General features: G+C 34.4%; 1 protein-coding gene across 5 annotated transcripts in view; it reads right to left on the reverse strand.

Annotated features, from left to right (window-relative positions):
- Invs (inversin) overlaps nucleotides 1-22,972 on the reverse strand; it is a 157,277-nt gene that overhangs the window by 55,857 nt on the left and 78,448 nt on the right. For 4 of the 5 annotated variants that reach the window (XR_007340681.1, XM_048783301.1, XM_015492253.2 and 1 more), the window contains exons 4-8: nucleotides 20,539-20,712; nucleotides 15,386-15,553; nucleotides 11,248-11,428; nucleotides 8,340-8,449; nucleotides 5,050-5,221 (exon numbers count right to left, since the gene is read on the reverse strand). Coding sequence is in view for 4 of the 5 variants with exons in the window: in XM_048783301.1 (XP_048639258.1) it covers nucleotides 5,050-5,221; nucleotides 8,340-8,449; nucleotides 11,248-11,428; nucleotides 15,386-15,553; nucleotides 20,539-20,712 (805 nt within the window). In the remaining variant the exon portion in view is untranslated. Of the gene's footprint in view, nucleotides 1-5,049; nucleotides 5,233-8,339; nucleotides 8,450-11,247; nucleotides 11,429-15,385; nucleotides 15,554-20,538; nucleotides 20,713-22,972 lie in introns of those variants that run through there. The other variant, XM_048783302.1, reaches the window with a different exon arrangement.

Genomic DNA, 22,972 nt, shown 5'->3' on the forward strand with positions numbered 1-22,972 from the left:
GCCACATCCCCAGGCCTTTTTATTTTTATTTTTTATTTTGAGACAGGGTATCACTAAGTTGCATAGGGCCTTGCTAAGTTGCTGATCAAAAGTTTGAACTTGTGATCCTCCTGCCTCAGCCTCCTGAGTCTCTGGGATTATAGGCGTGTACCATTGTGCCCAGCTTGGAAGACTACTTTTGACTGATAGTTAGGAAGTCCTTGCAGAAGAGCTGACATTTAAATTGAGACCTGAAACATAAAAAGAGAGAATATTTTGGGCAAAGGGAACAGTTGGTACAGGATAGGAATGATTTTGTGTGTTGAAGGAAGGCAAGAGTAGCTGTAGCACAGTAAGTGAGAGTGAGATAAATGAGAAAGGTAGAAAAGACCAGATTGTAAATGGTCGTACATATCAGACTTTCGGGAGACACCAAAGAGCTTGAAGTAAGGGGGGTGATTATATCCAAATTATGCTCTAAATGGCTCATCTCACTGTTATAAGAAGAATGCATTATAGCAGATTAAAATACAGGCAGGGAGCCAGTTATTTTGTAGTAGACTGAGCAAAAAATGATGGAGACTTGAATGAGGATGGTAGAAAGGGAGATGGAGAAAAACAGAGAAAGAATTAGAATATGTTTTGGAGGTGGAATCATAGGATTTGAAATAGGATCTCTGTCCAAATAGCATGGTATCTGCTTTTAAACAAATACCTCTAGTAAGTCTTACACATTCCTGAGTTTGGGAACTAATGACCTAAATGGCTGCATGTTAGTTTGATCTAGATGAAATTCAGATAGAAAAGAGTGACTTCAGTTATCTGAAGGCCTATCATGCGTGAAGAGCACAAAGGGATCAGTCAGTTGTTAAACTGGGCTCAGTATGAGAAAGACCATTCTAACAGAGTCAGGTTACCATGGAAGTTGTAGGTGTGCTGTGCGGAAGCTGGTCAACCAGAGGCTGAGAGACCACTGGTGAGAATGTTATGAGGCAGATGAAAGCATGGCATAATATCTGTGATAGTTCAGGGATGTTTCACATTTTTAAAAAAATTATTGTTAATTTTATTTGTTCTAATTAGTTATACATGACAGTAGAATGCATTTTGATGCATCAAAAATAAATGGAGTATAACTTCTCCTTCTTCTGGTTATACATAATGTAGAATCAGCCCGGTTGTGTAATTATGTATGTACATAGGGTAATAATGTCTAATTCATTGTATTTTTCACATTTTAAGAGCAGAAGAACCATCTCACCACCAAATGAGTTTTATAAAACACTCCACACATGAACCAGAAGTTGAGTGGTTCAGCTTGAATCAGGGGTGGCAAGTTACCCACCTGACTGTCTACTCCCCAGCAGCATTTCAGCTACCTCTACAGAAATCTGCTCTTCTGAAGAGCAGGTTTAGGAACCCCTGGGCTAGGTTTAATTTTAACGTAATATTTAATTTTTTTAAATATTTAGTTTTTTTAGTTGGACATGATACCTTTATTTCACTTATTTATTTTTATGTGGTGCTGAGGATCGAACTCAGGGTCTTGCACATGTGAAGTGAGTGCTCTACCGCTGAGCCACAACCCCTGCCTCAATATTTAATTTTTCAATGTTACAATCTTGTGATGTGGCATCAAGTATGAAATAGATATTCTATAGATAAATAATACCCATATGTAAAATTTTTAAAAAGACAAAATTTCAATTAAGCAAAAAATAGAATTAATGACATATTAAATAAAATTTTCCATTTTATTTGTATTTACTTTAAAAAGTTAGACTATTATTACTTCCTCTTTGAAAAAAGTGCTGTGATTTTACATGAGGACTTTAAATTGTTTTAAAACTTAACTTTATATTCATGGAAAACTTCAAACATATTCAAAATTAAATAATAGTTCAGTGAACTCAATATAGCCATCACTCAGATTCAATCAACAGTTATCAATACATGGCTAATCCTGTTTCATCTAACCACCAACCCTTCCTGGCTTTTAAAATTCCAAAATCATTTCCTCTCATTGGTAAATATTTTATTATCTCTGGAGGACAAGGGTTCTTTTTTAAAACATCAGTGTATCAGTCAAGGTCTAGTCAGAAGACAGAAACCTCACCAGATATTTTAGCAGAGATAATTCAGTATAAAAAAAATTGTTAGTTATGTATTAAAGAAATTAACAGGCAAAAGGAGAAAAAATGTAGGAAGTAGCTATTAATCTTGCAACTAGGGAAACAAAAAAGAAGAGAATAAAATTATTAAAATCTAAAAGCTTAGAAGAGCCCTGCAGAGCAGAAACTCAGACCTGTGAGGAGGGGCTCTGCTGTGCTGGTCTGGGCATCCCTAAGAAGGGTGCTCTTGATACTGGCATTGTGCATGCTGGAAAAAATGCAGAGTGAAATTAATTGTTGTCAATGAAACAAACAATGATGCTGCATTGAAGAACCATTACAGAGTGATGCTGACCAGAGCAGAAAACAAACCAAGACCAGGAAGCAAACAGGATGATGTAATCCTTTGTTTCTCTTCAAACCTTCCAGTCTCCCTCTACCTCCTGCTATGTGTACATGCTAACAGGGCACTCACTGGCAAAGCAGAAATCTGATTTGCAGAGCCTCAGGCCCAGCACTGCAAAAGGAAGATAAAAGGATAACCTTCAACTAAAAGCAAGGCTAGTGATAAAGTGGAAAGCTGCATAGTAACAGAGATGTGGGAAAAAATTAAACATTCAGCTAAGTTGTCCTTGAAGCTGAGAGATAATAGTTTAATAACTGGTGTACCACAATGCCCAATTGTCATACCTAAAAAATACTAATAGAAGTTCTATAATACCATCAAATATCTAGATAGTCACTTTTTATGATGACTTTTAAAAAAATAGTTCATTTATATGAATCAGATTCCAAACAATGTCCATATGTTACTATTGGTAAGACATCTTTTAATGGGGAGGGAAAAACAGCCTTATAGAGGGATGATGGAGAGAAACTCACCTTCATAGAAATGTAAGGAAGGCATCTTTTTTTCTTTTTATTTGTTCTTTTTTGGATATACATGACAGTAAAATGTATTTTGGCATATTATACATAAGTGGAGTATAATTTATGCTAATTAATCTTATTTTTGTGATTGTACATGATGTGGAATTACCTCAATCATGTATTCAAATATAAAGATAGGAAAGTTATGTCTGATTTATTCTACTGTCTTTCCTAATTCCTTCCCTCCTCCCTTCCCTTCATTCCCCTTTGTCTAATCCAATAGGCTTCTATTCTTCCCTTCCCCATCTTCCTTTGTTGTAAGTTAGCATCCACATATCAGACAGAACATTTGACTTTTGGTTTTTTGGGACTGGCTTATTTTACTTGGCATGATATTCTTCAGTCCCATCCACTTACTGGCAAATGCTATAATTTCACTCTTTTTTATGGCCAAGTAATATTCCATTATGGAAGGCATCTTTGATACACAGAAAAATCCCCATAGGAGAAAGAACCCAGGAATTAATGAATCTGAGAAGAATTTATGCCTGAACTCCAATCACAGTGCATATCAGAAACATGCTTTTGGTCAAAGTATGCGAGTATCCTTGCCCATACTTTATTAAGATACATGAAAAAGTTAAACTAAAAGCAAAGTTAGAAATAAAGTGGCAGACTGTATAGTAAAGGGAATCTGATAAAAAAATTAAATGTTCAGATCATTTATAACCTCAATGTCCTATGGGTCTGCTTTATATCCCTACAAAAACTTAAGATCTGCTATGAGGCTTTCATAAAGAAACAATCTTTTTTTTTTAATATTTTTTTTTGTTGTAGATGAACACAATATCTTTATTTTATTTATTTATATGTGGTGCTGAGGATTGAACCCAGGGCCTCACAAACGTGAGGCAAATGTTCTACCACTGAGCTACGATTCTAGCCCATAAAGAAACAATATTTTTTAAAAAATATTTTTATTAGATTTTGATGGACTTTATTTTATTTACTTATTTATATGTGGTGCTAAGAATTGAACCCAGTGCCTCATGCATGCTAAGCAAGCGCTCTACCACTGAGCCACAACCTCAGCCCTAAAGAAACAATCTTGACAGAGGCTTTGTCATAAAATTGAAATTGCCTAAAATCTTTAAAAAATAATTAGAAGGGTCTTGGTATAAGGAGGATGATTTTTCAGTGTAGTAACTTCAAATCCCTCCCCTTCCTTCCCCTTAGTACTGCATCACTAGTTTTAGTGGCCAAACAAAATCTTATCTAGAACAATAGGTAGGGCAAATGACTTTAGTATGTTTGTACAAATAAAAAACCCATAATACTGTGAAGCTAACCCATCACTGAGTTCTTAATTCTGTTTAGTACTGGTGTGCAAATTTTACTGGTGTGTAAATTTTCTTTCTTTCTAACTTGAAATTAGGATATAGGACACAAGTAAGAGACCTCTAAGTTGATACTGAATGCTAAAAAATGTGTACATCTCTTAGTAACCAATACATAGTTAAAGGGCTCTCTTACTAAAGAAAGATTAAATAAGCATCTAGTAAGAGCTTCTGATGCAATGCTGCCTTGAAGTTGTGAAACCTAGAGTCATGGGAGGTTATCTCTAAAGTGGGAGATTCAGTACTCAGTCATTCTACTCAAAACTCAGAAAAGAACATAGTAAGTGAGACTGGTGAGAACACAGGCATTCTTTAAAACATGACTCTAAATTTTTGAAAATATAATTAGTAACTACTAAAAATGCATAGTTTTAAAGTGGCTTCTGCTTTTTAAAAATTTTTAAGAACAAAGATAAAATGATCAGAAGAGTTACCATAACCATGTTTAAGGAGCAACCAACGTTTTAAACCAAATGCTACCATTCACCTGGTAGAAACGTGTGCAATTTTAGACATAATACTTGGAAGAAATAAAAGTTATCAAACTCAAACTTTAAAAGTGGTGAATTCAAACAGTATTAGGTTAGGAACAATGATTTCAATTTTTTGAAACAATGATTTCAAATTTTATAGTACCACCTATACTTTGAAAGGTGAATTAAAGCAAACTGAACTTATCTACCAGTTCTTACCTGTGCCCCCATATTTGTCTGCCATGTTAATATCAATGTCAGATTTTAAACTCAGCATAGTCCTAAGGACATCATCACTGCCTTTCCCTGCTGCCCACATAAAGGATGTTCTTCCTTCGAGGTCTGAATCATCTTTCACTGAAGGATGTTTTAAAAAAACTTGTACTGTTTCCTGTAAGAAAACTTCATTTAAAAAATTGAGACAACAGGGTAACATTTTATGTTAACAAAGCAGATATATATATATATATCTTCACTAAGAAGTAAAGTATTTCCCCTTACTTTTGAATCAAATTAAATTGTCTTTTCTATGAATAACAGAGTAAAAATTTTCATTGAAAATAATAATTCCCTGTCCTTATATATTGGTTTTAGTTTCTATAACACTTTAAAACCATAATCTAAACCTCTCATTCAACATTCTCAAAATTGAGAATGATCATTTTTAATTAAGTTTAAAAACGTTTGGTCACTTGGAAGTGACAGTTAAAAGACTCAGACATATTCAGTGTCATGACCAACATTAAAATATATGTTTTATTAGACATTTTACACGCAGAGTGTTCAGACATACCTCAGGAGAAAATAAATACATCATGTGTTTTGTTACTAGAACTTTTAAAGATGGTTAACACACTTACTGAACACTGATTGATGGTTACTGAGATACACAGTGTTCGTTTAAACGTATTTATTTAGCAATTCCTATATTCTAGGTCACTCCCCTGGAATCATACAAAACCCAGGACCCTTGACAATCCTAACAGTGTCTGACATCTTTAGTAGGGGTTAACATTTCAGCATCTTGGAGTAGGGAACTGGGGGTTGAATCCAGGAGAGCTTTCCACTGAGCTACATCCTCAGCCCTTTTTAGTTTGAGAGAGGGTCTTGCTAATATTTCAGCATTTTAAATTGCCTATTTCCTCAGAACTCAGATTCTTATAAATTTAGAACTATCAAGAAACTTGTGCTTGAATGAATGTTAAAGTTTCAGAAAGAAGTTTTTTGGGCTTTTAATTTAGAAAAAATGTATAAAATATTGAGTCTTAGTACAGAAAGAATAAAATTAAGGGCTCATTTAATCCAGTCCCTCATTTTATACATGAAAAAAAATTCAGATTCAAGGTCATACAAAATATTTGGGGTAGAAACAAAAATAGATGACAGGGCTAAATTACAGTACTCCTTTTACTACATCATATAGTTTCCTAGTCTTAAAACTCCGGTGAATTACTGAAGTATGAAAGCTTATGCTTGGGCTGAGGCTGTAGCTCAGTGGCAGGGCACTTGCTTAGCACATGTGAGGCACTGGGTTCGATCCTTAGCACCACATAAAAATAAACAAATAAAATAAAGACATGCTGTCCATCTACAACTACAATTTTTTTTTAAAGCTATACTTCTAAGGTCTACTGTATATGTTCATTAAATGCACTTTAAAAGTTTGTCATTTTTTGGTTTTTTTCTCTTACTAATTTGCAAATTTTTTGCTGAGTATGTTTTTTCTTAATGATGAATATTTATGGGAATTTTGGTTGTTTGCTTTTGTTTTTTGATATTTTTAAAAAATGAAGTTTGCATCCTCCTGTGAGTTAACAAGGGGCCAAGTTGATCAAGGGACTTGAAAGAGAACTTAGAAAATCTGCATAACATTAAGAATCAACTCTGTTAATTAGCAGATATCTAAAGCAAATATTTCTTTGAATTAACATCCATAATGTTCTACTATTCTTTCTTACTCCATTAGTATAGTTATTTAATTATTGGTATCTGTACATTTATAAATTGGAGCCTAAAACTGATTTGAGACCATGGACAAGTAATTTAATCTCTTGGAATCGTGCTTTTTTAAAAAATCTGTATACTGGATAATATGACCCATCTCATAGACTTACGTTGTATTATGGGGTTGAGGTCTGATATCCATAGATTGAAAAGCCTAGGCCAAGAGAATTTCTTATCTATTTGTTAGAAGAAAGTACTCTTCCTCAAAATACTACTTTGCATTTTTCTGTGATGTTGGGAGATAAAAGAAGATAATGATTTGATAAAATTCTAGATGATAACTCTTGAATTTTTAAGAATGCTAAGAAGGAAGGACTATAGACATATTTTGTTTTTTGGAGACCAGAGAGTAAAGAAGGGTATGAAAGTAAAATATTTTCACCCTCTGAGTATTCAAGAAGTATTTGGAGAAGTCAAGAAGTTGAAATTATTCTGTACTGATGATAATATTATCATAATTTAATAAAACCAAGGGTTTCATGAATGCACACCTGTAGAAGACAGCCCAATCAACTGTGACTGCTTTAATGTGTGTGTTAATCTTTGTTTGAGTCTTTAGTTTTTGCTGGCCATACATACTCAGGAAGCTGATCTAGCTTACACATTGTCATGTTGCAGGGTGGTCTGAGGACATAATGAACAGGAAAGTGCTTTGCAAAACATAAAGAGCTATAAAGGAAGAACTATTGCTGATATTCAGTGTTTCTGAAAGAACAATTCATGTTTGCTTTCTCAGATATAAAATACATAATTATTAGCACTAGTAATAAGAACATATTCTATTCAGTACCTGTTCTAGGCCAGCAATTATAGTGGGCACTTGTCATAAATTTTCTCTAGTCTTTACACCAATCCAAAAAGAAAAGGCATAATTATCCTCATTTTACAGATTAAGAAACAAAGATTCAGGTTAAGAAATTTCCATTAAGGTCATACAGATAGTTTCCAGCCAAGGTTTTTTTAATTCCAAAGCCTTGCCACACTGCTTTTAGGAAAATAAAGATTGTTGAACACTAAGATGTCCTTAGTACTATAAATGTAACAAAAGATGAAACACATTTACTTACATAAAGCAAAATATTACACTGAATGTTAAAATAAAAGCTATATCAAACTTTGCATGTGACCAGCTTCACAAAAAGTTGAAATGTCACTTGAATCACAGAATTAACAATATGAACAATTGTCAGAAGATAATTGCTATATCAACACGGGCAAATGAGCACCCATAAAACTGGTGAAATTTTAATAAGATCATTGTCAACTTCCCATTTCTGATAATTGTACCAGATGTTACCATTAGGGTAAGCTGGGTGAAGACTACAAGGGATCTTGTATTGTTCCCTGCAACTGCATGTATTATATCAAAATAAAAAGTAAGAAAAAAGAATTATTGGGCTGGGGATATAGTTCAGTGGAAGAGCACTATCCCAGCATGCTCAAAGCCCTGGGTTCAGTTCCCAGCATCACCAAAAGAAAAAAGAAAATTGCCTTATTTTACTTACAGCAAAGTTACTCTGAGCTGCATAGTGCAAGGGTGTTGCTCCTTGGCTGTCAGATGGGATAGTTCCAGATTTATTTCGTTCTAAAAGGAGATGGACAATTTGTGCATGGCCTGAGAGCAAACACAACAAGGTAGTTATAACATAGGAAGGACACAATTAATTTATAATCTATTTGAAAAAAGAAAGATGTAAGAAAAATCACTCGCACATAATGCAGCATTCAAAATGTTTTGTGAATAGCACTGTCTTCCAGTGCAGACTCATCTAACTTCTCACCAGCATACTAGATAGAATAGAACAAGGTGAAAACACACAGCACTAAAATCTTAATGCTTCAATTGAGAAAGAAATGACATTGGGTATAACTGCTAGACCAAGAAAATATTATTAGGTATTAGGTACCTAATATTAGGTATCATCTCATTGCATTCCCTGACTTCACTTTGTAAATGGTCAGTCACAGAGGAGGGAAGATAGGTCCTCTTAGGATTCCCTGTGCCTGTCTCAAGTTCCATCACCAATTAACTAGAACTACACAGCTGTTCCCTTCTACTATTCTATATCCTGAATGGCTTCCTGGCCATTCCCTCTAATCTCTCTCCCCTAGTTTTTTAACATCAAGGCAGTGATTTTAAATCCCACAAAACAAGGAGGTAGGTATGACAAGGTACTGGTGGGACAATATTCTGCAGTACACTCTGGAGGAAGTGGGTTCTATAAGTGAAGAACTATAGAAAAGATAAAAAAAAATTGAACCTATAATAGCATTTGTAGAAACCTGAATTTCATACTCTTTATTACTAGAGCACACTGGGGAACTGGGCAATGAAGAAGATGCCATATTAGCACAGCAAGGATACACTGAATGAAAACCAGGCAGAAAAAAGGGAATTTGAGTGGTACTGTGCTCATCTACTTTGCATATGTGACTTAAGATGGAGTCTCCAGAACACAAGGCAATCTATGCCACACAGTTAACCTGAACACATCCCATCTTGTTTTGTGGCATAAAGATAAAAATTCAGTGAAGACTACTAGAAAGCATCCTATAGCACAGGGGAAAAGGAACCAGAAGAAAGATATAGAGCATACCTCTGAAGTGATCTAAGAAGGATCCAGAGGAAAAATTCAGGAAACTGGCATCTTTGACTTACGATAAAAAGAGGTGGCTTCTAGGAAACAGAAACAGAACACCCTAAGAAGAAAACAGACTGAAATACAAAGGTAATGAATGGAAGGAGGTAAAAGGAAATAAGATGAAATTAAAGAAATACAGGTAAAGCTGGGTGTGGTGGTGCATGACTCTATTCCCAGCTAACCAGCGGGTGGAGGCAGGAGGAGAGTAAGTTAGAGGTCAGCCTGGGAAACTTCAAGAGAACTGTCTCCAAATAAAGAACAAAAGGGATGGAATATAGCTCAGCAATAAAGTGTCTCTGGGTTTAATTTCCAATGCTGATGGGGAAAAAATGAAAAGAAATATGGAGAGAAGGAAGTGAAAATGCAATCTAAATTACAATCTATACAGGAGGCAGAAAGAAAGCAGAATTTATGGGTAAAAAAAAATCAATTTAGTTATGAGACAAATTTGCCAAATACACTCACATTCTAGAGGAAAAGGAAAAAGGGGTGAATCCATGCATTGAAATGAAGTTTAAATACCAGTTATAAATTTAATTATAAAAACTGAAGGCAACAGAAAAATCATGTTCAAAAGAGAAAATGTGTAATTTATAAACTAATATCAAGATAATAATAATTGGAGGGAAAAACCTCAGATTATATCAACAAATATTAAAAGAATAGTGAGTAAAAGTGTGCTAAATTCTGTCTTTACGTGGAAATTAGCAGATAAATAAACTGACTCAGACTCAAAAAACTGTTTTTGATAAGTTTATGTAACCCCTAACAGAAACTAAAAATCCTCCTAATAACACAAAGTATTTCAAAACCAAATAACAGCAACAAACCTAATCCATAAACCAAAAGACAGAAAACAAAGGAAACAGGCAAAAAACAAACAAAATTAAGAAAAACCCTGAAAAAACTAATAATAGCATAATAGCAGGGGGGAAAAAAAAGACCAAATTCTCATTTAATTATTAATGGGTCAGCAAAAGAGAAAGCCTTTCAGAATGTACCCTTTTCAAAAAAAAAAAAAAGAAAGAAAGAAAAGAAAAATCTGTCACACACACACATACACATTCTCTCATCTAAAAAAGTGATCCCTTGGTGGGGATGTAGTTCAGTGGTAGAGCATATGTCTGCCTGGCATCATGCATGAGGCGTGGCCCTAGGTTCAATATCTATAGAACCATAGAACTGCCAAAAAAAAAAAAAAAAAAAGAAATTATCACACATGTTACAAAACNAAAAAAAAAAAAAAAAAAAAAAGCGGCTGGGTAGAGTGGTTCACACCTGTAGTCCCAGCTACTTAGAAGGCTGAAGCAGGAGGACCACTTGAGCCCAGTAGTTCAGTAGTTTGAGGCCAGCATGGGCAACATAGTGAGATCCCTATCTATAAAAAAAAGGACTAAAAAAGTGACTCCCCAAAAGTTTAAATAAAAAGCAAATATGAAGGAAAAAAGCAATTATCATGGTATTAACACAAACATAAAATCAAAGCCCCTTTCCCCATAAATAAAGGCAATGAACATGAAAAACAAAAGTTAAAAGTTACAATATGATGTTGAAATTAAAGCTAACATCATTTAACTGAAAACAAAGTTACATAACTAAAATTTAAGTATACAATGAAGGGAGACAGTTTATAAAATAATTTAACATATCAATGAAAAATTAAAATATTTAAATGGAGAAGGGAACCAACAGGGGAAGAGAAGGCATAGGAACTTTCCTATACTCATGCAGTTCTTCCTACTATTGATCCTGTAATTTAAAGCCAACTTACCTAGTAAAGCTGCCCAGTGAAGTGGGGTTCGAAATAAGTTATCATAAGACGTTATATTGCAGCTTTCATATGAAGTCAAGACATCAACCACCGTCAGGTTTCCATCAGCAACAGCAAAATGAAGAGGTGTGCGCCCCTCATAGTCTTGCCAGTTCAGTAAAGACTCCGTTGGAGCAGCATCCTATTTTAGAGGAACCAAAGACTTTTAGACATATGTGGAATCCTCAATAAATTTTATTTGGCATAAGTAATGAGCAATTTTCTAAACAAAACCTCCATATTCTTTATGGTCACAAGTAAAGTGATAAAGCCAAAAAAAGTGTACAGTCTAAAACTTAAAATTTATTTTCATATTTAACTATAAAAAGTACAGAAAAGAATAGCCATCATGTACTATGTTAAAAAGTATCAATATTTTGCCTAATGTGTTTTTGTATCTGTTACAGATTCAGTTAAAGCCGTATTTTTGTCCTTCTGTACATATGGGCACATCCATAAGCAATACATAAACTTTGTATGTGTGTTTTCGATATTTACATAATGGCAGTATACATGTATATCTTTTGGCAACTTTTTCTCTCAACAACCTACTTGTGGTATCTATGCTGATACTAGTTCATTTGTTGAAGTGCATGAATAAAATATGATTTAGTTGTCTATTCTACTGAGGGACAGTTAGCTAATTTCCATTTCTTCATGATTACAAATAATGCTGCAATAAATATACTTTCTTTATTGTTCCTTGTAGCACATGTGTGAGGGTTTTCTCTTGGCTAGAAACCAAAAGGGGAATTACTGGGTTGAAGGACATCTGCATCTTCAACCAGATATTGTCAAACTGCTCTCCAAATGGTTATACCAATTAACACACCCATGACAATGTGCAAATTTTTTTATTTCCCCACATGCTGGCACAAATTAATCACTTGGTATATCAAGCTTACTACATTTTCCCCATATGAGTATGAAAGACACTTCAATGATGTCTTAATTTGTAGTTCTTTTATGAATGAGAGGGAGATTTTTAATTATATGTTTATTGGTGATTCATTTTTATTGCTCTGTAAATTGACAGTTCACAATAGTTATTCATTTTTCCATTGGATCTTTGTAGCAGACATTATAATGCATTACTTAGGTCCCCCTTCAAGACTAGAGGCTTTACTTCACTAGCTGCTGGGAGCTCTACCAACTAGCAACCCTTAATTGTCAGCTTTCTGGAATTTCTTCAGCCACAGAGTTACCTCACCCAAGGTCATGTTTCTTCTCAGGTTGGGCCTAGCCCTCTTGCCTCAATCTGAGAACTCTTTGAAGGGCCATTCCAGGTTTAAAACTTCCTATCCAGTCAGCCTATTTTACAAAAAAAAAATTGTATGATTTAGGCCCCGGAGACTCCTAATGAGTATGGTGTATTTACACAAGGGAAAAAGAAGGCCAAATCTGAGAGGAAATAAGTGAGAATTGCCCCCCAAGGACTTCAGATGTTGGAATTAACACATAAAGAATATAAAATAAAGGCTGGGGATGTAATTTGCTGGTAGGGCACTTGGCTAGCATGTGTAAGGCCCTGCACCAAAATAAATTAATAAGTAAATAAATGAAATGAATATATGAAATATGTAAAAAGATAAAAAATGAAATGGGAAGTGAGCAAGAAAGGAAATACTAATATAATGATAAGACAGATTTGAAAACAAACCAAGTAGAATTTTTAGAAGTGAAAAAAAAATACAATCACTAGAATTAAACACTCAATAGGTCAGGCAAGACTCAGTAAACGACAAGATGAATCAGTTGCCATTACCCAGAATGCAGCAGAGACTCCAGGAGTCGGGAATAGAAGATTAAGTGAGGAAACATGGAGAATAAGGTGCAAAGTTCTAAAATGTAGATAATTGGAGACCCCAAAGGCAAGAATAGAGTTAATAAAGGAGAATCAAGATTTAAAGAGATAATAGCTATATGTTTCAGAACTGAGATACAATAATCAGAATGTACACCAAACAGGATTTTTTAAAATGGCCACCCCTAAGCACACTGTAGTAAGACTGTAGAATGCCAAACAGAGAGAACTAAAACAGCTAGAGTGAAAAAGATAGGTCATCTAAAAAAGAATGATAATTAGACCAATAATAGACTTCTGAAGAGTGATAATAAAAGGCAGAAAGGAGCAAAATAATACCCTGAAAGAGCTAAGAAAATTAACTACCTGGGATTGTGTACACAAGAAAACTGTTTTTTTCAAGAGCAAGGTTGAAAGGCAGACTTGTTTGGTTGGTTGCTTTGTTGGTTGGTGGTACTGGGGATTGAACTCAGGACCTTGCACATGCTAGGCAAATGCTCTACCTCTGAGCTCTACCCCCAGTCCAAGGCAGACACTCTCAACAGTTAAAAAAAGAAAGTTCAAGCTAGCCCCCAAAAGTCAAAAGGTAAAATGTTTTCTCTGATATATGGAAGCTAACCCCAAATAAGTAAGTGGTGGTCGAGGGGGAGCTAGAAAGGGGGAAAAAAGGAAGAGGGAATTCCACCAAAATAGGGGAAAGGTCAGCAGAGCAGACTAAGGGGACTGAAGGGGAGGAGGCAAGGATGGGAAAGAACAGTGGAATGAATCTGACTGAACTTTCCTATGTACATAGATGAATATACCACAGTGAATCTCAACATCAAATATATCCATAAGACACTAATTTAAAAGAAACTATAAATAAATTACAGAAAGATGAGTAGATTTGAGGGAAAGGAGAAGGAGGAGAGCGGAGGCAGGGGAGAGGGAAGTACTGGGGACTGAATTAGAGCAAATTATATTCCATGCTTTTGTGATTATGTCAAAACATATCCTAATGTTATATATAACTAAAAAGAATCAATTAGGGCTGGGGCTGGGGCTGAGCGGTAGCACACTTGTCTGGCATGTGTGAGGCACTGGGTTAGATTCTCATCACAATACATAAATACATAAAATAAGGTCTAGCAACAACTAAAAAAAAAAAAGAATCAATTAACCACTCCCCCAAGCAAACAAACAAGAAGCAGAGTTTACCACTTATATATCTATACTAATGGAAGTTTTAAAAACTATATATTAAGAAGGAAGATAATAATTCCAGAAGGAAGACTTAAGTAAAGAAAAAATTAGGAAGGATGCAAGTAAAAATAAATAATCATTGTATATACAAAATAACACTTTTAAAAGTCTAATTTATGTATTAAAAACAAATAGCGACAACACTATGTAAAGTTGGAAGTTAGGACACAGTGATTAGAAGACCTCATAATCTACTGACAAGTATTCAAAATTAATAAAATAGGTTAGATATATAATTAATGAGCAAAAAATCAATTGCATTCCTAAACAATTGAAAAAAATATATTCCACAGATTATTTTAAAAAATACTCAAAGCAGCAGTGATTGTAAACAGCAAAAATATAGTTTAAATGTCTGTCAACAATAAAACAATATACAGTTTATTCATAAAATGGAATACTACATAGCAGTTAAAATTAAATCATTACAGCTACACATAGTAGCATATATAAAATCTCCAGCATGAGGTTCAACAAGTAAAATCACACTACAAAGAATATCTGCAATGTGATTTCATGTATATAAAATTTAAAACTAATGAAAATCAGTAGAAGGAAGCAGAGAATAGAATGGTACTGGAAGGTACTCTACCCAGAAGACTTCAATGGTAATGGTAGTGTACCTTTTTAAAAATTCAGTGGTGAGTACATGAATCTGTTGTTTCCTTATTCTTTATAGTACACATGCATTTCTATGATACTTGCTTATATCTACTTATTATTTAATTTAAAATATAAAGCAAAATAAGGGAATGGTAAATATAAATTCGGGAAAGTAGTTGATGGGGGTCAGGAGTGAGAACAGCGTCAGACGACTGAATGTATTTGGAAACTGGAACTCAGGAAAACTCTGCTCTTAAACAATGGTATTGAAATGCTCTATGTCTTGGGGGATAAGTCCACATGTTTGTTGTGTTCTTTTGCTTCATGATTTTTTTGTATAATATGTATAAACATATATATGCTTTTGTACACATTAGATATTTCATAGGAGATTTTTTTTTTTTTTTTCCGAAAATGGCCATTCGGGTCCAGTAGCATTTTTCTACTCACCAGAATGCATCTCACAGTATGAACAGCACTTGGGTCTTTATGGTTGGCTGCCCAGTGGAGAGGGATCTTGCCTTCAACATCAGGAATCCCAATGTTGGAATCATGCTTGATAAGCAGCTTCACATGTTCAGGGTTGTTGTAGTAGGCACTCCAATGCAGAGCTGTTTGCTGAAAGAGTGAGAGGATCTCAAAAGAACTATATATTAGGAAGGAATAATTATTATTATTATTATTATTATTATTATTATTATTATTATTAGGAAGCTATTATTGTGTAATAAGCATGGGTGTAAGAGTTGTATAATTTTACACCACACAGTCATCATGACATCTCTGGGAGCTAAGTACTCTTTAATTTGCATGTGATTGATACAAAAAGAGTACAAAGAAGATGAGTAGTTTACTCAGGAACATAAAGGTAGTATGTGGCTAAACTGAGATTTTAACCCAGGTGGTCTGATTATAGAGTCCAACCTCTTAATGGTAACAGTCATTTAGTTTATCAAATACAACTAATGCTAAGAAAGATAAAAACTGCCCAATAATTATGAATAATTATCAATGAAGTAAATATTAAGCTTGATACATTGTATATTTGGTTGTAACCAAGTACCTTAGAATTTGATAGACTGATTTTAATTTTAATATCTATCGAAAAAGAAGATAGGGGCTGGGGTTGTGCCTCAGCGGTAGAGTGCTTACCTAGCATGTGCCAGGTGCTGGGTTCGATCCTCAGCACCATATAAAAATAAATAAATAAAATAAAGGTATTGTATCCAACTACAACTAAAAAATATTTTTTAAAAAGAAGATATATCTATAGAAAGTTCATAGATCTAGAATCCATTCTTTATATCAAAAGATAAATTTAAATTTATAATTTTATAGGATAACTGTTAGACCTAGTTACTGAAGAAAAGATACATTTTGAAAGTATATCAACACTTGCTTTATTTCAAATAAAATGATCATCCTCAACTTGTTGAAACTGCTTAAAAATCATTTCTAAATACCCATCCACATACCTCTGAACAGACATAAGACTGTTTTTGCTATTAGGATAATTACTAAGGAAAAACATAGGAACTGTTTATATGTACATTATCCCTGACAGCATAATCATCAGTCCAATCAAGAATTAGATAATTTAATGAGCATGAACCAAGCTCATCTGTCACATTAAAATCTGACACATATATTCAAAGTGTACCTACAGGCATTTAAGATAAAGTCAATTTAATTTGTTAGTTTTGTTTAATAACAACTGTGGAACACAGTAAAATCACAACTATAATAGCAATTATTAATCATCCTTTGTTTTCCTATGTCATGTTTATTCTGATTATATTTATTGAAATATGTCTGTTCAGCCTAATAGTAAAAAGTTTGAACTTATTTTTCTACATGTTTGTTTTTTGTTTTTTAGTAATTCTTTGATTACTGTATTAAAATATACATAATAGAAAATTCACCACTTTAACTGTTTTTAAGTGGACAGTTCAGTGGCATTAAGTACATTCAGATCACTGTGCAACCATCAATACTCTACACCTCCAGAAATTTTTTATCTTCCCAAACTGAAACTCTGTACCCATTTAACAATAACTATCCAGTCTTAACTTCCCCTAGCTCCTGGCAACTATCAGTCTACTTTCTGTCTGAATAAATTTGGTTATCCTAGGTACTTCTTAAGTAGAATCAAACAGTATTTATCCATTCGTGTTTGACTTATTTCACTTAGTATGTTTCTTCACAGTTTATTTATGTTGTAGCATATTTCATAATTTCATTCCTTTCTAGGGTTGAATAATATTCTATTGTATATACAGATAGCTACTACATTTTAATCATCCAGTTATCCATCAATGGGCATTTGGGTAAGTCCCAAATGTTTTCATCTTTTGGCTATTGTGAATAACGCTGCTATTGAACATGAATGCACAAATGTCTGTTTGAGTTCCTAATTTCAATTCTTTGAGTATTTATCCAAAACTGGAACTGCCAGATCATATGGTAATTTTACGTTTAATTTCTGAGGAATTGCCATGCTGTTTTGTATAGTAGCTGCAGCATTTCACACTTCTTCCAGTAAGGCATTAGCATTCAAATTCCTCCACATCCTTCCCACACTGGTTATTTTCTGTTTTTGTGATAATAGTCACACTAACAGTTGTAAAGTGTTAGCTCACTGGTTTTGATTTGCATTTTCTTAATGATCATGCATCATTTCAGCCATTTGTGTATCTTCTTTGGAGAAATGTCTACTCAAGTTCTTTGTCCTTCTTAATTAGATTTTTGTTGTTCATTTTTAATGCATGTTATAAAATAATTGATCTGTGACATTAAAAATTAAAAAAAAAAAACCACAAAACACCTGATCCTTTACTACAGATGGTCTTTGAAGAATCACTCTTTAGGCTCTGGTCTTGTTGTTGTCTCTGTGACTTGCTGTAATGTGCAGCTCTGTTTCATCTGTCTGACTACATAAACTCCCTTTTCTGTCCAAAAACAGAATATAGAGATACTGGAAGACAGCAGGAAATGCCTAGAATACATTGAGGAAGATATTATAAAGCTTAAAGACATGGGAGGTTTAAGTGATTAATGGTTCTTTGTAGATGAATTGAACTGTTTTTTTTCTAGTGAAATATTACCACTGTAGATACCATGAGTTAGGAACAATATTAATGTATATTTACTATAAAGTAAAAGTTGACCTCAGAACTCTGGTGACTACTAAACAAAACTTGGAAACTATATAAACACTATGAGAGCAAAAAGATTATTAAATATGAAACTAGTGGAGTTAATCTTAAGAGGTCGTGTGTGTGTGTATGTGTGTGTGTGTGTGTTTGTGTGTGTGGTACTGGGGACTGAATCCAGGGGAGCTCTACCACTGAGCTATATCTCCAGGCCTTTCTTTTAAAAAGAATTATTTTGAGTCAGGGTCTCACTAAGTTGCTGAGGCTGGCCTTGAACTTATGATCATCTACTCAGTCTCCCAAGCAGCTGGGATTACAGGCTTGTCCTGCTGTGCCTGGCTGTAAGAGTTTTAATTACATGGGAGCACTGGAGTTAATAAGACTCTATGACTAAGTACCTGATGGAAAGAAAGAAGATTATTGTTCATGCTTAACTAATGACCACATTTTTACCTCGGGTAAAGAACGTTCAGAACATCAATCAAAAAGATGACCATTATGTACAATATTTAAGAATTTAGTAACAGAGAACATAATAAATCCTAGCAACAAAAGCTATATCAGATATTAGAACTTAAAATTAAATTAATAGTTATGTAACAGTGAGCGTTTATTGAGAGTATACTATGCACTAAGCATTGAACAGTTTGTATGTATTATCTCATTTTATTTAATAATTTTTTAAATTATTTATTTGTTCTAATTTGTTATATATGATGACATAATGTAATTCGTTGCATATTACACATACAGAGCACAATTTTTCAAGTCTCTGGTTATACACAAAGTATTTTCACACCATTCCTGTCTTCATACATGTGCTTAGGGTAATGATGTCTAACTCATTCCATTGTCTTTCCTACCCCCATGCCCCCTCCTTTTCCCTCTCTTCCCTTTGCCCTATCTAAAGTTCCTCCATTCCTCTCATGCTCCCCCCAATTGCCATTATGAATCAGCATCCTCATATCAAAGAAAACATTCGGCCTTTGGTTTTTGGGGATTGGCTTCACTTAGCACTATATTCTCCTACTCTATCCATTTACCTGCAAATGCCATGATTTTATTCTCTTTTGTTGCTGAGTAATATTCCACTGTGTCTATATACAAGTGTTTCCCTATCCATTCATCTACTGAAGGGTGTCTGGGTTGGTTCCACAATTTAACTATTGTGAATTGTGTTGCTATAAACATTGATGTGGCTATGTCTCTGTAGTATACTGTTTTTAAGTCCTTTGGGTATAAACCAAGGAGTGGGATAGCTGGGTCAAATGGTGGTACCATTCCAAGGAATCTCCATACTGCTTTCCAGATTGACTGCACCAATTTACAGTCTCACTAGCAATGTATTGAGTGTGCCTTTTACCCCACATCCTCACCAACACTTATTGTTGTTTATATTCTTGATAGCTGTCATTCTGACTGGAGTGAGATGAAATCTTAGAGTAGTTTTGATTTGTATTTCTCTAATTGCTAGAGATGTTGAACATTTTTTCACATATTTGTTGACTGACTGTATATTATCTTCTGAGAAGTGTCTGTTCAGTTCCTTCGCCCATTTATTGATTGGGTTATTTGGTTTTTTGGTGTTAAGGTTTTTGAGTGCTTTATATATCCTAGAGATTAGTGCTCTATCTAATGTGCTTGTGGTAAAGATTTGCTCTCATTCTGTAGGCTCTCTATTCATCTCACTGATTGTTTCTTTTGCTGAGAAGCAGTTCTCTGGTTTAATTCCTAGTGCTTGATCCACTTTGAGGTCAACCATCTTTTTCTTTTCTTTTCTTTCTTTCTTTTTTTTTTAGTTGGAGATGGACAGCATGCCTTTATTTTGTTTCATTTTTGCATGGTGTTAAGGATCAAACTCAGTGCCTTACACATGTTAGGCAAATACTACTCTCCCACTGAGCTACAGCCCCAGCCCTTATTTTCAACAATCTGAATACCCCTTTTCACATATGAGAAAATTGAGACCTATAGGAATTAAGCATTCCCTAAGGACACAGAACAAGTAAGTGGTGGCTTCTGAATTGAAATCCAAGGAATCTGATGCCAAAGCCCAGGCCATTAGACCACTATGCCTTGGGACATTTCTCTGGGTACCATGAGCCTAACTACTACATTAATTATCATGACACTCTGTCAATATTGGGTTTTGGAGTTAAACAGGCTTGGATTTGAATTCTAGTTCTATCACTTGGGTCTTGTGCAAAATTTTAATCTTTCTGAGCTTGAGTGTCCCCATCTATAAAAAGGAGATGATAATACCTACATGGTAGTGAAGAGGCTAAAATAACAGAACTTAAGTGAAATACTTTCCTGGAATGGATGGAGATATGGAGTTCTTCTACTGTAGGTATGGGTGGTAATTTAGGCTTTATTTCTTGAAGTTTTATTTCATAAAAGGAAACATTTGCTTTCTCTTCTCATTTGTCTTAGACTTTGCCAGTCTATTACCTTGTTTTTATCCTGTGTATCTACTTCCCCTGGTGCCATAAACTTTAGCAGAAGTGCCAAACACTTAGGGCTCTTGTGCCGGGTGGTCAAGTGCAAAGGCGTCATTTCTTCTAAATCCTTTTGCATCCAGTTTGCTCTGCGTGTAAGTAAGAGTTTCATGAAACGATAATTTCCCTAAATAAAACAAAAAGAAACAATATGAAGAAATTTACTTTGGAGCCATTTTTAAAATTTTTAAATGTTTTGAGTATTTTAATCATTGCCCTAGAGCAAAATATTCAGAGAACTTAATAAAAGGAAAAATACTTATGATACTACTAAACTAAGATAGCAATTGTTTTATTTTTTTCAACAAGTAAAGCAGCCTATTCAAAGTTCATATCCCAGATTCAAATGGGCACCTAAATTCCAACCCTGAAGTCATTGTAGTCCATCCACTTAGAGGTAATACTTTCTGTATCAATTAAATCTTCTAATCTTGTAGAATAAACCCATCTAGAGAAAGAAACTTAGGTACAAGGGCTCGAACAATATAATATTGGGGATCCAGGACAACCATTATACAGTAAGCCTGTATAATGTGGGAGCTTTGAGACAAAATAAAACTCTCTAAAAATAGTTCTATACAGTTCTTTCCTGAGATCTAATTCCTTTCTTCCAATTCTGACTGGGAGGCTTCTATATGTTTCAAGGTCAACATGACTAAAAAGTACTACATTGATCAAGTTTTCAGCCTACTTCATGCTTATTTGTCTCTCCCTACACAAAGCATAGTGGAAGGCAGGGTTATCTGTTTTATCTTCTCGGACCTTAACCTTTATGGAGGTGGGGTCTTTGAGTATAATGATGCAAGATACCTCTTAATCAAACAGACAACCCAGGGTGAAGGATGTGAGGCTCCAAGGTAAAGGGGACTAGCTAGGGTAATAGAGGTGCAGAAGGATGAAGGAGACTGACTTACTTGCCCACAGGGGTTAACCCATGGTTTGGGACAGAGACAAGGAGAGATAAGACCCAGATTAGAAGGAAGACTATGTTAGAGGAGCACAGCTGGAATGGACGGAAGAACAAACTGACTCAGCTTAATGATTTCACCTCAGAGAGACTTTCCTTGACAACCCTAAGTAGAACTTACTTTCTTATTCTTTATCCTACTACCTTTCCATTTCCTTCATGGTATTTTATTCAGTTTGTAGTTACATATATATTCGCTTCCTTTCACAAACTCCCTCACAAACTATAAGTTTCACAAAGGCAGAAGCTGTTTCAATGACCTCTGTGCTCAGCAGAGTTCTTGGCACAAAACAGGTGCTTAATAAATATAAGTAAATTACATGAAAGACTAGTAGGCGAGAATGAAGAAATGAAATATCTTTCAGAAGTTTTTGTTTTCATTTTAAAATTCTTATTTATAGTGCTGTATTAGATCACAGAGTTAAGAACCTTAATTCTCAAATAACTGGTATCTGGTTATTGTTACTTTTTAATATTTCACTTATTTGAACTTTGTTAATAGTGTAATGATTAATGGACTTCTCATTTTATTCTATCAGTTCTTGAGAAGGAAAGTGCTAGAATTTCCTCAAGAGGGCACCCTGCTCTAAATTTCTTCACATCTTTGAAAAAAAGAAAAAGTGCCGAGGAAAAACAAATCTATATGACACTTCATACCAAAAAATAAGATTTGACCTTTCTGAGCATAACATTTCAAACATTACAGAATAATTCATCATGACCTTTTAAAGATATGCAATCAGACAATCATTTTGATTGTGAAATTAGAGGAAATGGAAGGAGAGGAAGGAAACTGGCATATGTATGTCAGGGTGGGTTGACTACTGAGTAGAGACACAGTACTTGGCATATTTACATTTTACATTATGTTGGGGATTCTACCTTCACAGACATGGCACATACCAGCAATATTTACTCATTCATTCATTCAACAAGCATTAATTGAGTCTTGTTATGAAGCAGGAAATAGTATGATGTTTGCATCCACTTTACTTAATAGAAAGCTCTTTGACATAGTCTCATCTTTGCTCCTCTCTGAAGAATCATGGAAAATGTTTATGATATATAAGGTATCCTTTTGTATCTATCTCTGATTCTTCATCTGTATAACAGGGATAATTATGGTACCGAAGTTATGATGTATGTGAAATGAGATAGATAATATCTGAAAAGTACTCAGTGTACAAAGCCAATGCTCAGCAAATGTCTGTTAGTATGACTATAAATAGTTTTCTAGTGTGAAGGAGGCCACAGAATATAGATGGCCTAGTGGAACCAAGAATGGCCCATGATAGAGGGCAGTAGATAGATTTAATTGTGTTCACAGTTTAGTAGTGATTAAGGAGAGAAACAAGGTGAGGAATAGGTATAATAGTTGGAATGATAAAAATACTGGTTTTTCTTTTTATTTTTTTTCACC

The sequence above is a fragment of the Marmota marmota genome, unplaced genomic scaffold, assembly GCF_001458135.2.
Source record: "Marmota marmota marmota unplaced genomic scaffold, marMar, whole genome shotgun sequence".
Lineage (NCBI taxonomy): Eukaryota > Metazoa > Chordata > Mammalia > Rodentia > Sciuridae > Marmota > Marmota marmota.